General features: G+C 56.5%; 7 protein-coding genes across 7 annotated transcripts; 3 read left to right on the top strand and 4 right to left on the bottom strand.

Moving 5' to 3' along the window:
* Positions 1 to 75: 75 nt before the first annotated feature.
* Positions 76 to 3858, bottom strand: Malapachy_2106 (choline dehydrogenase; the record flags this gene model as incomplete). The annotated part of the gene is made up of 4 exons (XM_018136598.1): positions 76 to 1582; positions 1621 to 1832; positions 2012 to 2194; positions 2230 to 3858. The coding sequence occupies 4 exons, from the start codon at positions 3856 to 3858 to the stop codon at positions 76 to 78; spliced, it is 3531 nt and encodes a 1176-aa protein (XP_017992995.1).
* Positions 3859 to 4002: 144 nt separating this feature from the next.
* On the top strand, positions 4003 to 5406 carry Malapachy_2148 (hypothetical protein; the record flags this gene model as incomplete). Its single annotated transcript, XM_018136640.1, has 1 exon — positions 4003 to 5406. One exon carries the CDS (start codon positions 4003 to 4005, stop codon positions 5404 to 5406), a length of 1404 nt encoding a protein of 467 aa, XP_017993189.1.
* Positions 5361 to 5954, bottom strand: Malapachy_2137 (proteophosphoglycan ppg4; the record flags this gene model as incomplete). Its single annotated transcript, XM_018136629.1, has 1 exon — positions 5361 to 5954. The coding sequence occupies one exon, from the start codon at positions 5952 to 5954 to the stop codon at positions 5361 to 5363; it is 594 nt and encodes a 197-aa protein (XP_017993138.1).
* A 118-nt stretch (positions 5955 to 6072) lies between these two features.
* Malapachy_2118 (cytoplasmic protein) lies at positions 6073 to 7104 on the top strand (the record flags this gene model as incomplete). The annotated part of the gene is made up of 1 exon (XM_018136610.1): positions 6073 to 7104. One exon carries the CDS (start codon positions 6073 to 6075, stop codon positions 7102 to 7104), a length of 1032 nt encoding a protein of 343 aa, XP_017993057.1.
* A 121-nt stretch (positions 7105 to 7225) lies between these two features.
* Positions 7226 to 9622, bottom strand: Malapachy_2129 (exocyst complex component sec6; the record flags this gene model as incomplete). Its single annotated transcript, XM_018136621.1, has 1 exon — positions 7226 to 9622. One exon carries the CDS (start codon positions 9620 to 9622, stop codon positions 7226 to 7228), a length of 2397 nt encoding a protein of 798 aa, XP_017993107.1.
* A 132-nt stretch (positions 9623 to 9754) lies between these two features.
* Positions 9755 to 12055, bottom strand: Malapachy_2115 (ynd1-apyrase (ndpase ntpase); the record flags this gene model as incomplete). The annotated part of the gene is made up of 1 exon (XM_018136607.1): positions 9755 to 12055. The coding sequence occupies one exon, from the start codon at positions 12053 to 12055 to the stop codon at positions 9755 to 9757; it is 2301 nt and encodes a 766-aa protein (XP_017993047.1).
* A 362-nt stretch (positions 12056 to 12417) lies between these two features.
* Positions 12418 to 13269, top strand: Malapachy_2122 (ras-like protein; the record flags this gene model as incomplete). Its single annotated transcript, XM_018136614.1, has 5 exons — positions 12418 to 12426; positions 12512 to 12632; positions 12677 to 12758; positions 12793 to 12989; positions 13025 to 13269. The coding sequence occupies 5 exons, from the start codon at positions 12418 to 12420 to the stop codon at positions 13267 to 13269; spliced, it is 654 nt and encodes a 217-aa protein (XP_017992870.1).
* Between the last annotated feature and the right edge of the window lie 100 nt (positions 13270 to 13369).

The following is a 13369-nucleotide window of genomic DNA, read 5'->3' as shown; positions in this document are numbered from 1 at the left end:
CGTAAGACGCTCCTTAAGTCATGGTCATGATTTTACCTACATAGCCTGTATGAGGTTGTATGTCAAAAAAACACCTTACGCCCAGTCTGTACGGCGCTGGCCATTGATCCAGCCATCGTTACGAATGAGCTCAGCACCACGCTCAGCGATCATCAAGATCGTCAGCATAGGGTTCACAGACGGAATGGTAGGAAGCAGGCTCGCGTCACATACACGCAGACCCTTCATGCCAACGACACGCAAATCCTTTTGGTCGACAACCACCGTACGCGCATCGTCGCTCACCGACGAGGCACCCGCCTTGGGCGGTGTGCCCATACGGCACGTACCGGCAGGGTGGTACACCGTGTGCGCCACCTTACGGGCGTATGCACTAATCTCCTCGTCCGTTTGGCACGAGGGACCAGGCGCCACCTCACGGACCAGGTGCTGCTTGAACGGCTCCTGCTCGGCAATTTTGCGGGCCAGCTTGATACCTTCGATAAGCAGGCGCTCATCGTAGCGGTCCTCGTCCTCAAAGTACTTGAAATCGATCAACGGCTTCACCTTCGGGTCCGAGCTCGCCAACGACAGCCTGCCGCGGCCACGCGAGCGCATACAGTTGGGTGTCATGCAGATGGCATGCTTGGGCTCAGGGAAGCCTTCGCGCGCTGTGTTCTCTGTGAACGGCACTTGGTAGATGTGGAACATGAGATCCGGACCGGGATGCGGCACAGGCTCGGCGTCCGCAGGCAGAGCCCGCACAAACAGACCGGCATCCGATGACATGACCGTCTCGTTGGGGGTGTCACGCGTCTCCCACATAATGATCGACTCGGGATGGTCGTTCAGATTCAGACCCACGCCCGGGAGGTCGTGACGGCATCGAATACCGATCGTCTCCAGGTCGTTCTTCGGGCCGATACCCGAAAGCAACAACAGACGCGGCGTGTCAAACGCACCTGCGGCCAAGATGACCTCACGACGCGCACGGATCACCTTGTGGGCGCCAGTCTTGGTCGTCACACGCACGCCACGCACACGCAGCGGGTCCTTCTCGTCAAACTCAAGCGCATGCACCCAGGTCTCGAGGAACAGGTGCAAGTTCTTACGAGGCGACGCACCACGCGGCATAATAGGGTGCATGTACGCCGTGCTAGCGCTGCTGCGGTAGCCGTTGTACGGGTCGTACGAAATGTTAAAGAAACCCACGGCCTTGTCAAAGCCACCGCGGTAGGCAATCTGCGAGTTCATGTCCTCCATGATCGGTGCACCTGTCACAGCCGAACTCGCTTCCACCCAGTCGCGCACGACGTGGTTGCGTTGCTGCGGCGCAATAGGCGTAATGTTCATCTTCAAGCGAGTGCCATACGGCTGGAGCGTCGGCGCGCCCCAGTCCGGGCAGCCATGGTGATCACGCCAGATGTTCAGGTCCTCATTGAAGGGGAAGAACGAAATGAGCGTGTTATGCGATGAGCAGCCGCCTAGCACACGCGCACGCGAATGACGGATGTGCGAGTTGCCGCGGGGCTGCTCCGTCGTAGTGTAGTCATAGTCGATGTCACTACCGAGCAGCTCAAGCCAGCGGCGCAGGTTGAGCACCCTGCCAGTTAGAAAATGTCATACCACAAGCAGACGTACCGGTCCATGCCTTCGTCCGAAGGACCACCCTCAATCACAGCCACCGACAATCCAGCATCTTCGGTCAAACGATTGGCTAGGACCGACCCAGCGGTACCACCACCCACAATGACGTAGTCAAATTCCTCACCACCCTGTGACATGAAGTGCGACACAACGGCAGACAGACGACTTTGAGCACGAGGGGCCATAGTAAAGCAAACGAGATCACACTAGAACAACGACACAAAAAAAAGAAGAGGGAAAATGGAAGAACTGGGAGGGTCCTATTCTTCTTCATTTAAAAAAAAGGAACAGCCACGTGGCACGTACAGGGAAATGCGGGGGGGACGATTACGGAAGCGACTACGTCGGAGAAGGGGGCACCACTACTTACTTACTTGCCCGGCACCTTGTAAGACCAGCCATCGTGCGCGAGGCGCTCCACTTTCTGCATCACGCCCGATTCCATATCGCTCATGTACGTCTCCATCTTGTCTAGGTAGCCAGGCATGGCTGTCCCCAACATGCGAATCGCCAACAAGGCAGCATTCATACTGTTGTTAATCGCGACAGTAGCGACAGGTACGCCACGCTAGAGAGAAGTTAGCATAAATAGTCCACACGTACCGGCATCTGCACAATGCTGTGCAGCGAGTCCACACCATCCAAAGTACTGCCCTTGACAGGCACGCCAATCACAGGCAAAGCGGTCTGAGCAGCCACCATACCCGGCAAGTGCGCGGCACCACCAGCTCCGGCAATGATCACGCGCAACCCACGCGAACGCGCACTGCGCGCGTAGTCACGCATACGATCCGGTGTGCGGTGCGCACTGACAATCGTAAGCTCAAACGGCACATCAAAGTCTTTCAGCGTTTGAGCCGCACTGGTCATCACGGGCAAGTCACTGTCCGAGCCCATGATAATGCCCACCAGCGCCTGGGGATGCGCATAGTCACGCGCAGACTTATCCGAGGGCGTAGCCACGGCAGCAGCTCGCTTCGCGGCAGCCTCCCGATCCCACGCCGAAGCACTCTTCGCTGCGTCCTGCGCCAGCGCAAGCTCTTCCAGCAAGGCACTCATACGCGCATGCACTCGCGCATCACTCTCACCTACCACGTTGATGTGGCCCATCTTGCGGCCAGGGCGGCATCCACTCTTGCCGTACAGATGCACTGTGGTTCCAGGCACAGAGAGACTACGTACGGCCGGTGCCAACGTCTTGGCCAACGCATCCGCATCCTTACTCAAGTCAGCGAGGCCCAGAATATTGAGCATCGCTGCTGAAGGCACCTTCATCGCTGTACTGCCCAGGGGCAGGCCTAGGATCGCACGTAAGTGGTTCTCAAACTGTGTCGTATCGCACGCATCCATCGTGTAGTGACCACTGTTGTGCGGCCGGGGCGCCAATTCATTGAGCAGAATCTCGCCATCGTCCATCAAAAACATCTCTACGCCGAAAATGCCAGCGCCTTCAAAGGTTGCCACGGCCCGCTCAGCAATGGTACGCGCACGCTCTGCCAGTTCTGGCACGTTACTGCGAAGAGGCGCGTACACACTGTGACAAATGCTGTTCTCATGCACTGTCTCCACAGCCGGGTACGACACGACGTGGCCATCGACGCTGCGTACGACCATAACAGCAATCTCCTTCGAGAAGGGCGCCCACTTTTCCGCATACAAAGGACGAGATCCACCGCCTAGAGCATCAATAGCTGCCTCGATATCGTCCGCAGAACGCAGCGTAAAGTTGCCACGTCCATCGTAAGCCTGCGTACGTGATTTAAGCATGAGAGGGAGCTGGTAGCGATCGATCGCCGCCTGAATCGAGGCGCGCATATCGCTACCGGCCTCAATGGCCATTGATTCGACGACAGGCACAGCATGACGCATCAAGTGCTCCTTCTGCGCAAATTTATCTTGGATCAGCCGAATGGTCGAAGGCGCGGGATGGACGGCCTTGACGAGGCCCTTGTCTAGCACCGTTTGAAGCTCGTCCGCATCCACATGCTCGATTTCTACCGTGAGGATGTCCACCTGCTGCGCCAGCTCATGAATCTTGGCCTTGTCGGCAAAGCTGCCATCCACATGTTGTGGTCCATCTGACGACGCTGGCACACTAGTAATTTGCTTCGCCGGCGTGTTATCGCCCACATCGAGGAAGCGCACAGTGACATTCAAGCGCGATGCAGCCTCGCCGAACATGCGGCCAAGCTGGCCACCGCCCAGGACACCGACAGTCTGTCCACGGTCCATCACGTCGTACTAACCAAGAGAATGCGCGGCCGGCCTCCCATGAAAAAAAAAGGTCGAGTGGTGAGTACGCTTTAGTCAGCCGATGACACCGCGCACAGACGCCACAAGTGACATGCCGCGCCGTCGTCGTGACGTGCGACGAGCATGCGTCATCTTGCCTTCGATAGCGATGAGGCACCAATTTCACGTCTAGAAAAGGATATTCAAGACTCTATACCAGTTCAGGATGTTTTTGCTGTCACAGTATCCTTTGCGGAGCTGGACAATCGACGGTGTCGACGTCTTCTGGACTCGCTACGTGCTAGCTGGGCTGCCTTGCCGCGCTCACAGGCCGAGGCCTACGATCGGAAAATGCGCGGAATACGCCGCCTAGATCTTTCTTCGAACCATATCACATCATTTCGTGAGGCAGGTTTGATGGAGGCTGTACAGTCCAACTTTATCTTGCGCCAACTGGAGTTGCAAGGCAACGAATTGGTCGTCCCACCTCACAGTGACACGACGGATGAGATTCAGGCGTGGGCGCAAGCGGTAGGCTCCAGTGGTCTTCGTATGCTTAATATGACGGCCAATCAACTCGGCGATGTTGGGATGGCGGCGTTCTTTGATACCCTCGCACAGACAGGCTCGCCGCTGCATACCTTGTACATGTCAGTAAACACGTTTGAGTCGGAATCAGGCTCTTTAAAAGCAGCGCTCAGTATTGCCCGCTTCCTCAGCGATCCGAAAGCGTGTCGTGGTTTGGAATGCCTACACTTGAATGGCAATCACTTCGGCTGGGCAGGCGTGAGGATCATTGCGCATGCCATTATGGGCTCACGACGGGCATGTACGCTGGGCGGCACACTGTCCCATGACACCCCCACCGAGATGCTCGATATGACACCGCCTAATACCAGCCTTGTACACATCGACTTGTTCTCGACGGGCATTGACTCACTTGCTTCGACGACGGAGGCGCCAGTATGGGCCCCTTGGGAGGCCTACTCGGCCGTGACACAAGAAAATTGGTTTGCGCTGGTCACACAGCAGTTGGAAGAGAACGAACGACGACGTGATCAATGCCGTCACGTCGCTGCACGTATTTTGACGCCTGCACGCATCGTAGGATGCAAAGCTAGGGAAGCGTCGGAGACAACAACGTCATCTACGTTTCCATTCCTACGTCTACCAATCGAGCTTCGGGCCTTGGTGCTCGAAGCCCTGGATCCAGCGCATGTGCTTAGTCACGAACAATGGGTTCATATTGTACAGTGGGCCAGTGAGCCAAGCACATTGGGGTATGGGCATGATCCAGCGCATACCATGAAAATATGCACCGAGTCGCCCTTGCCGAGCCCCATTGACTGGCCTATGCTGCCATGGTCATGGGAGCTTTGCTTTCAAGAACGGTCACAGCGACGGAATTGGTATATGGAGTCGCTCGAGCAGCAAGAAGGTGACGAGCTTCGCACGCCTATGCCGCCAGCATTGCTAGCGTTCTGGGAGTGTACGGGCACCGATCATGCAGAGGCAGTATCGTCTTTCCGTTCGTCTTCTTTCGTGTAGATAGGCTCACCACGTCGTTGATACATCCACGTACGAAGGCCACCGCGGGGTATAGAGGCAATAGGAGGCACATCGGCAGGGGATGGCGAGAATGGGTCCTGCGGCAGCGGCGGCGCAAGGCCGATCCATGGTGCAAGGAAAGCTCGTGCAAAGATTTCGCCAAAGCCGAGCATCACACCATTGATGAAAGGCAAGCCGAGGTTGATGGCGAGCGACGCCGTAAGTAGCAGCAAGCGACGTCGCCACGGCAGGCCAGGGGCCATGATAGTGGCCAAGGTAAGCTCACCCGTTGGTGCGGGAGGGATGGAAGGCAAGGTAGGTGCCACGGTACTCATGTCCGTAATACTGGCATCGATGGACGATGCGATGGACGACGTGTCATCATCGCCGCCTTCCTCCTCCGACGCCGATGTTTGTGTCGCCTTGGCAAAGTCTTTCACTTCCTTCGCCTGTTCAGCCTGCTGGACTTCTGCCAGGGCCGGGTGCTTCTCGATCCCAAGCCAGGCGTGCGTCCGTGTCTCGCTTTCAAGCGCTGACAGCGACGACATGGTCGAGGACAGAGCACGGGGCAGCGACGAGCGTTCTCTCTTGTCGGCCGACAGCGAGTCGTTTTTCTTTTTGGGCAGACGACGGCCCTACGACGCCTCTTGAAGCTTACGACACAGCATGCCGCCGAAGAAGAAGGGCGGTGGTGGGGGCGGTGGAGCCCCCAAGGTAACGATCGACAAGACGTTCGGTATGAAGAATAAGAAGGGTGCGAAGGCGCAGCAGCAAATTCGTATTATCCAGCAGCAGCAACAGCAGGCAGGCAAGACCCGGGAGGCGCTTGCGAAGGAGAAGCGACGTGAAGAGGAGAAGCGTGCGAAGGCGGAAGCGGAGAAGCGCCTCAAGATGGAAGGGCCGACGATTGTGCAGCCCCATGTGCCGTTTGGTGTGGATCCCAAGAGTCTGACATGCAATTTCTGGAAGGCTGGACGTTGTGATAAGGGCTCCAAGTGCAAGTTTGCGCACTCGAACGACGCCCAACGCAAGGCGCAGAAGAAGGACCTGTACACGGACACGCGTGATCAGAAGGACAATGGGGAGGACGATAAGAAGAACGATACTATGGACAAGTGGGATCAGGAGCGTCTGAACAAGGTCATTAATATGAAGCACGGCAACCCGCGCACGACGACCGACAAGGTGTGCAAGTACTTCTTGCAGGCGGTGGAAGATGGCAAGTACGGCTGGTTCTGGGAATGTCCGAATGGTGGTGAAAAGTGCATGTACCGTCATGCGCTGCCGCCCGGCTTTATTCTCAAGTCCGAGCGCAAAGAGATGGAGGCGCTTGAAAAGGCGAATGAAATCTCGCTGGAAGAGTTCCTCGAGAGTGCGCGGCACAAACTGGGTGCGAACCTCACGCCTGTCACCGCTGAATCGTTCGCCAAGTGGAAGAAGGAGCGTATGGACAAGAAGGCTGCTGAAGAGGAAGCGCTACGACTGAAGAAGGCGACGCAGGCGCATGCGAATAAGATGGCCGGCCTGAGTGGTCGTGAGATGTTTGCGCTCAACCCCGACATGTTCGTGGATGACGATGACGACGATGACGATGGCGCGGTGGATATGGCGACGTACATGCCCAGCGGATGGGAGCAAGGTCGTCAGGACGAGGGCGAAGAGGCTCCGACCTCGGCGATGGCGAACCTGAGCGTGTAAACGTCATCGTCCCGTACCCTTCCCCCTTTCGCCATGGGGATGCGCACCATCGCCTCAGGCTTGTACAACAGCCCACCTTTGCTGGGATAGGAAACGTTCCAAAAATAGTTATGTAGCTATGCTATGTATCACGCCGCCATCCTGCGGCGCCCAAGTAGTTTTGAGCACTTTGCGCAAGGGCACTCCAAGCAATGCCCTCGGGCCCGGCGTTCCAGCCGGCCAGAAGCCCTGTGAGACCGGAGGCCTGCGTTTGGGAGACGACGCTCATGATGGTCGGCCCACTCTCTGGGACGTCCGGCAGCTGTTCTTGCTGTACTTTGCGCTTGGCGCTCTCCAGCAACGCGGTGGCGTCGGCCTTCTCCACGTCATCCCGCGCACGCAAGAGTGCCTCGAAGAACGCAAGGTTGGGGCCGTGCGTCTTGGCAAAGGTCCAGTACGGCAAGAAGATCATGGACGGAGCCGCGTGAAGAATCGCATGGATCATATGCAGCACTTCCACACGCTGCTGCGCCTCGTCGGCAGGTCGCAGGTGAGAAATAAGGTTGCCCAGCTCGCTCACATCCATCTTGAATCGCTCCGCTGCTTTGGGCATACGCAGACGTGCTGAGCGACGCAGCGTCGTGAGGTACGCGGTAAGCAGCCGCGTGACCAAATCATCCGACAGCACATCGTACAAATTCGGCTCCAAGCGCGCGGCATAGTCACTCGCATAGTCACGCACCGTCTCGGTGATCATCGTCGTCGTGCCTTCAATGTACCACGCCGGGAACGTAAACAAGTCTTTGAACGCAGGGCGAAGGTCAAATAGGACGATCTCCACAAGCAGCTGTACACAGTGTTTGCTAATGTCCAGGAAACCGTTCAGGGTATTATCCAGCACCTCGCGCACATGCGCGCGATGCTCTTGGGCGACCATGGGCTCAATACGGTGCAGCAACGCTTCCGATTGGTCGGCACTGGCCAGTTGGTCGTTCGCGAGCGCCATCATGTACTCGACCAATCCGCCATTGACCTCTTCAGGGCGCTTCGCCGTCGTCTGCTTCTTAAATTCCTGCTGCACCGTTTGCATCCACTGGGCCTGCGTATTGTGCATCACCACACAGGCATGATCAATCACACGCACCAGCAGATCGGGATTGCCCGTCTGTGCAGCGAGGTCCATTTGCTGGTGCAGCATGCGGAAGAGAATGACGCAGCTCGACATTTGGTACATACCTTCCGCCGTCTCCTCCGGCGGCCGCTCCCGATTGACAAACGCTGTGATTTCGTCGTACATGAGCGTCGCTGTCCAGTCGTCCATCTTGCGTGTGAGGAGCGTGGCATAGTCGTCAATGATGTTCTTTTCACGACCGCCTAGCAACGACGGCTCGAGCCACGCGCTGTCCACCTCACGTTCCGCCTGCAACATACGCGACTCGTGCTCGTTCGCGACGTGGTACAGCTCCAGTAACGACGCCGCTTCGGCCGTTTCCAGCGGTACATGCATTTGGAACAGGTCGCCTAGCGCGCGATGATGAGCCTGTACATAGATTTTGTAGACGTGGCAGGCCGGTGGGAAGAGCGGGACGATAGCGTGGCGGACAAAGTCCAAGTCCTTGTACAGCCAGTCGATTTGCTCGTACAGTGCACTGGGACTCGGCTCCGGCAGCTGCGCCCATAACTCCTGCAGTCGCTGCAGGGCCGCGGCTCGTACAGTATGTTGGAACTTGTGCCAGTACAACTTGATGGTATGGCCGTACGTTGCAATCGCACGGAATCGAGCTGCACCTTCAATCTTGGCATGCTTAGCAAGGCGAATTGCGGCTGTACGCTCATCCTCTCGGTTCTCACGCTCCATAATCTTCACCATGCGCACCACGACACCCGCTTGGCCATGGCGGACCAAGTCAGGCACATGGGCCATGAGATCGAGCATGTACGATTCGAACGCATCCAGCAAGTCTTCCAGAGGCGCAAGCATCTGAATAAGTTGCCGCCGTGTATCTGGAGCACTGGACCCAGCCAAGTGCAGCGTCTCGTTACGGAACGTCTCCCACTTGGAGATCTGGAAGTGCAGCGCCAGGAGGTCAGGCGCAGGGCCATAGAGGTTCGCTTGGTACGAAGCCAGGAGCTGTGTGAGTGTCTGAACTTCGCTGCCCATCTCGTAGATCTTTTTGAGGATGTCCGACGTCTGGACCAACGCGCGGCGCAGCTGCGACAGCTCGCAGATGACACGGAAACTCTTGCCGCCCTTAGTCTCGCGTGCTTGAGAACCGTCCTCTGCCGTATCCTGGAACATGCCTTCGATCTGCGCAAACACTTCCTGGACACTCGCGATGTCGCGCCGTGTGGACTGCATTTGAAGTAGCCCTTCGCGCGTCGCCTCCAGCTGATCTTTCGCGCCCATCTTGAGCTTCGCAGAGAGCATGGCCTGCTCACGCGCAAGCTTGCGACGAAGCGATGGGATCTTCGCAAGGTCATCGGGCGATTTCAGGTACTCGGCCAGCAAATTGCTGGACGAGCCTGCATTCCACGCCATGGTCGTCGTCAAGCCCAGGCGGCGCACCGTGCGTGACGCACCGCTGACCGCGGGTATATACACACCTCCACATACAGTCCTCACAAACGATGGTATAGGCACTACTCTACGCTAGCAGGGTGGGAGGGGGCGCTAAGGCCCCTCCGGGAAAGAACTTATATCGGGACTGGGAAGAGGATTCGTACGAGCATGCAAAATCGGACTGGCGCCTGGCCCTGGGCTGGGTGTGGACGTGGGACGTCCACGGATATCGGAGCGCACCGACAAGGAAAGAGGCAACGTCAAGGCATTCGGCGACGATGCACGACGTGCATCGAGGGGCCGAGGTGATGAAACACGCGATGGCGGGCGCGAGCCTAGGTAGCCTGACGATACCGCTGTAGTGAACACGAGCGAGTTGTCGCGAGAAAGAGGACCACCGCCACTCCATGTCGATAGCGTAGGGCGCCGATCGGACTTGGGCGAGACGGAGCGTGTGAGAGCATCAGGCGTAGATGCGTCAGGCGCTGTGTCACTGAGAGGGAGGATGGGTATCTTGACAGTAAGTGGCGAGGATGTACGGTGGATCCACGACGGTGTCCATGGCATGGGGGGACTCGTCACGCGCAACGGCGCTTCCGAACGGTCGGAGCCCAGGCGTGGAAGAGGGCGCGTGATACTAGACCGTCGCGAGGCGGATACAGACGCACTGCGTGGCGGCGTGATGGCCATTTTTTCCCATTGCAGCGAAGCATAGGAGGCCGTACGTGATAAGAAGCGGCCCCAGGCACCCCCGGCCTTACTGCGCTTGTCTTCCAACGACGGCGTGGAGGCGTCCGATATGTCGTCTTCATCAGCTTGGGGCATAGGGACGACCATACTGTGCTCCTCCACGGGTGTCTCCATCGAGTCGGTGGTGGCCAAGGGCATCCAAAGGACGCGAGCGCGATCCCAGCGGCGTCGGAGAGCCAAGGCCACAGCGCCCAGAAGAGCCACAGCGAGAAAGCCCACGAGCCACAGCCAGGAAGTGGCGGCATATGCAGGGATCGGCCAATGAGGCGCTTGCAGCGTGACATCCTTGTTGGCTTCTAACAAGGCCTTGCCCAACGTCCAGCTGACGCCCAGTCCATGGACATCGTTGACACTTTGAAAAAGGCTTTGGTTGTGCTCACGAGGCAATTGGAGACCTTCGTGAAGCACCGTCGACATCCACGCCGCTTTAAAACATTGCATTTGGAGCCGTGAAAGTGTGACTTGACTGGGGTACTTGTGTGCCTTAAAATTCGCTTCCAACTGCGACCAGTCTGACGCACAAAACTCGTCCGCCGCTTGATGAAATTTCTTGTGGTCATAGGACCCGCCTAAATCGAACACATCATGCGAGCTGTACCAGTACTCAGACACTCCCACAAACTCGTTTTTAGTATAATCGATGGGCGGGACGTGCACACCATGGAAGAGGCAGGGGGGGACAGAGCATGCAGCGCCTTGATCCAGCAACGGCACTTGCTGCGCCATGCATTGCCGAAGAGAGCCCGTGCCTTGCACATGCCCTTGACCATCGTCCAACGACAGCTGCAGTCCTTTAGGCAAACATGGGTCAACATAGCTATCGGGCAAGGCAGTAGTATCGCCGTCCTTCAGCGAGTATAGATAACGTGTTCGTGCAGCATTCGTACCGTAGCCGAGGAACGTAGTGACAAACACATGGTGAGATTCCTTGGATGCATCGAGCTTTTGTAGCGTCACATTGAACAGATCGGCCCCGGTCGACGTGTCTGCTGGCGCAAAGGCAATTTGCGTACTAGCACCACCCATGTCCAAAAACCCAAACGTTTTGTCCGACGTACTAAATCCATTCATGAGATAGTTGATAGCGATCCAGCCAAAGAGCCCTTCTTCTTCGCCTGAGATTACACGGACCTGGCCCTGACAAGCACTGTCTGCATCGGCATCCGTATAGTCATAAAGAGACCCCTCAAATTGAAAGGGATGTTCACGAAGAACACGACATGTTTCCAAGAGAATCGCTTGTCGCTCTACAGGTTCGAGCAGTCGCATGCCTGCCGTAGCCATGACGTAAATGGGCGTATGCGGTAACGCATGCTCAGGTACCACAGCACGCACATGTAGAAGTAGTCCCTCCAAGTAGGGCCGGAGCTCACCCGTTCGACCCGCAAACGAAGAGAGACCTGGCTCAACTTTTACCTGCCACGCCTGGTCGGACTCTGGCGGTACGCCCCGCTCGATCGTAGGTAAGACATCGAGCGGAAGCTGGTGATGCAGTCGGTACTTTCTGTCCCATCCGACATCTCGCCATGAATAGACCATCAGACGCGACCCAGATGAACCGGCATCAACAATGACCGTGTATTTCCGCTGGTCTGTCCACAGTAAAGATGTTTCGTTGACACTCGATGGAGAGGATAAAGGGCTACGACGAAACCGCTCCATCTGAACGGACCCATCTTTCTCTCGCCCCTGAGACGTGCCTAGGCCAACCATGAGCGAACGCGCGGCTTGCCGCCCAGCTAACGTCACACGCGCACCTGAAAAGCGGAGTGCGACGCGCTCGTGTGTACCTCCACGTTCGCTGCCATCGGCTGGTTGCTTGGACACGTCACGTGAAAGGCGGGCGACACATATCGGCAGCTGACACGTTGGTATTTGGCGACAAACCTTACCACTCGGCGTCGCACCCTGATCAAAGGAACACGTTAACGTGGTGAACAGAGCGGGATCTGTGTACGGGCTTATACTGTCTCTTTTCTAGTTGATACCTGGACCGGTGATCCTTGATTCACTCCACAGCTGTTATGTCGAAGGTACGTCATCCACCGTGCACGGGTAGGCGCTGTGCATGGCGGCCTGTCTCAGATGTCTAGAATGAGAGCTGACACCAAGCCGCAGGCGAAGTTTCTTCGGGAATATAAACTGGTTGTTGTTGGTGGCGGGGGTGTAGGCAAGTCCGCCCTCACCATCCAATTTAGTCAAAACCATTTTGTGGACGAATACGACCCAACCATTGAAGGTAGGTAAACTGCATGCAAATGACCAATGGTTAACACACTCTAGATTCTTACCGTAAACAATGTATGATTGATGATGAAGTGGCATTGCTGGATGTATTGGATACCGCAGGACAAGAAGAATACTCGTACGTCGCTGCAAGAGGGTACGACTAATACCAGTAGAGCAATGCGTGAGCAGTACATGCGTACAGGAGAGGGATTCCTGTTGGTATACAGTATCACGAGCCGGAGCTCTTTTGAAGAAATCGCAACATTCCACCAGCAGGTGTTGCGAGTGAAAGACAAAGATTACTTCCCTATGGTGATGGTGGCTAATAAATGTGACTTGGAGTCGGAGAGGCAAGTAAGCACCTCTGGTATGTATTTTTACTTCATCGGCTAATATGAAAAGAGGGGTATGCTATGGCAAGGCAGATCGGGTGTCCATTTGTCGAGACATCGGCCAAGCACCGTGTAAATGTCGACGAGGCTTTCAATGACCTTGTTAGTGAAATTCGCCGGTACAATCAGGAGCAAACATTTACCAAGCCAGACGCGTATACTGCTGCTACGCCAGGTGCGACGGGCACGGCAGCTGTTCGCCCTCAGGACAACGGCACTGTTCCGAAGGGGTGCAAAGGCTGTGTCGTTATGTGATTATATGACTCGATATATATATATCTTTACGTAGTATTTCATATGGATAGCAGGGCTTGTATGTGAAAGATAGTCTGATCTCAAGATAGTACATAGATAG

This window comes from Malassezia pachydermatis (genome assembly GCF_001278385.1).
Source record: "Malassezia pachydermatis strain CBS 1879 chromosome Unknown scaffold2, whole genome shotgun sequence".
Taxonomy (NCBI): Eukaryota; Fungi; Basidiomycota; class Malasseziomycetes; order Malasseziales; family Malasseziaceae; genus Malassezia; species Malassezia pachydermatis.
The sequence above is the reverse complement of the archived record's forward strand: the minus strand, read 5'-3'. Positions and strand labels throughout refer to the sequence as shown.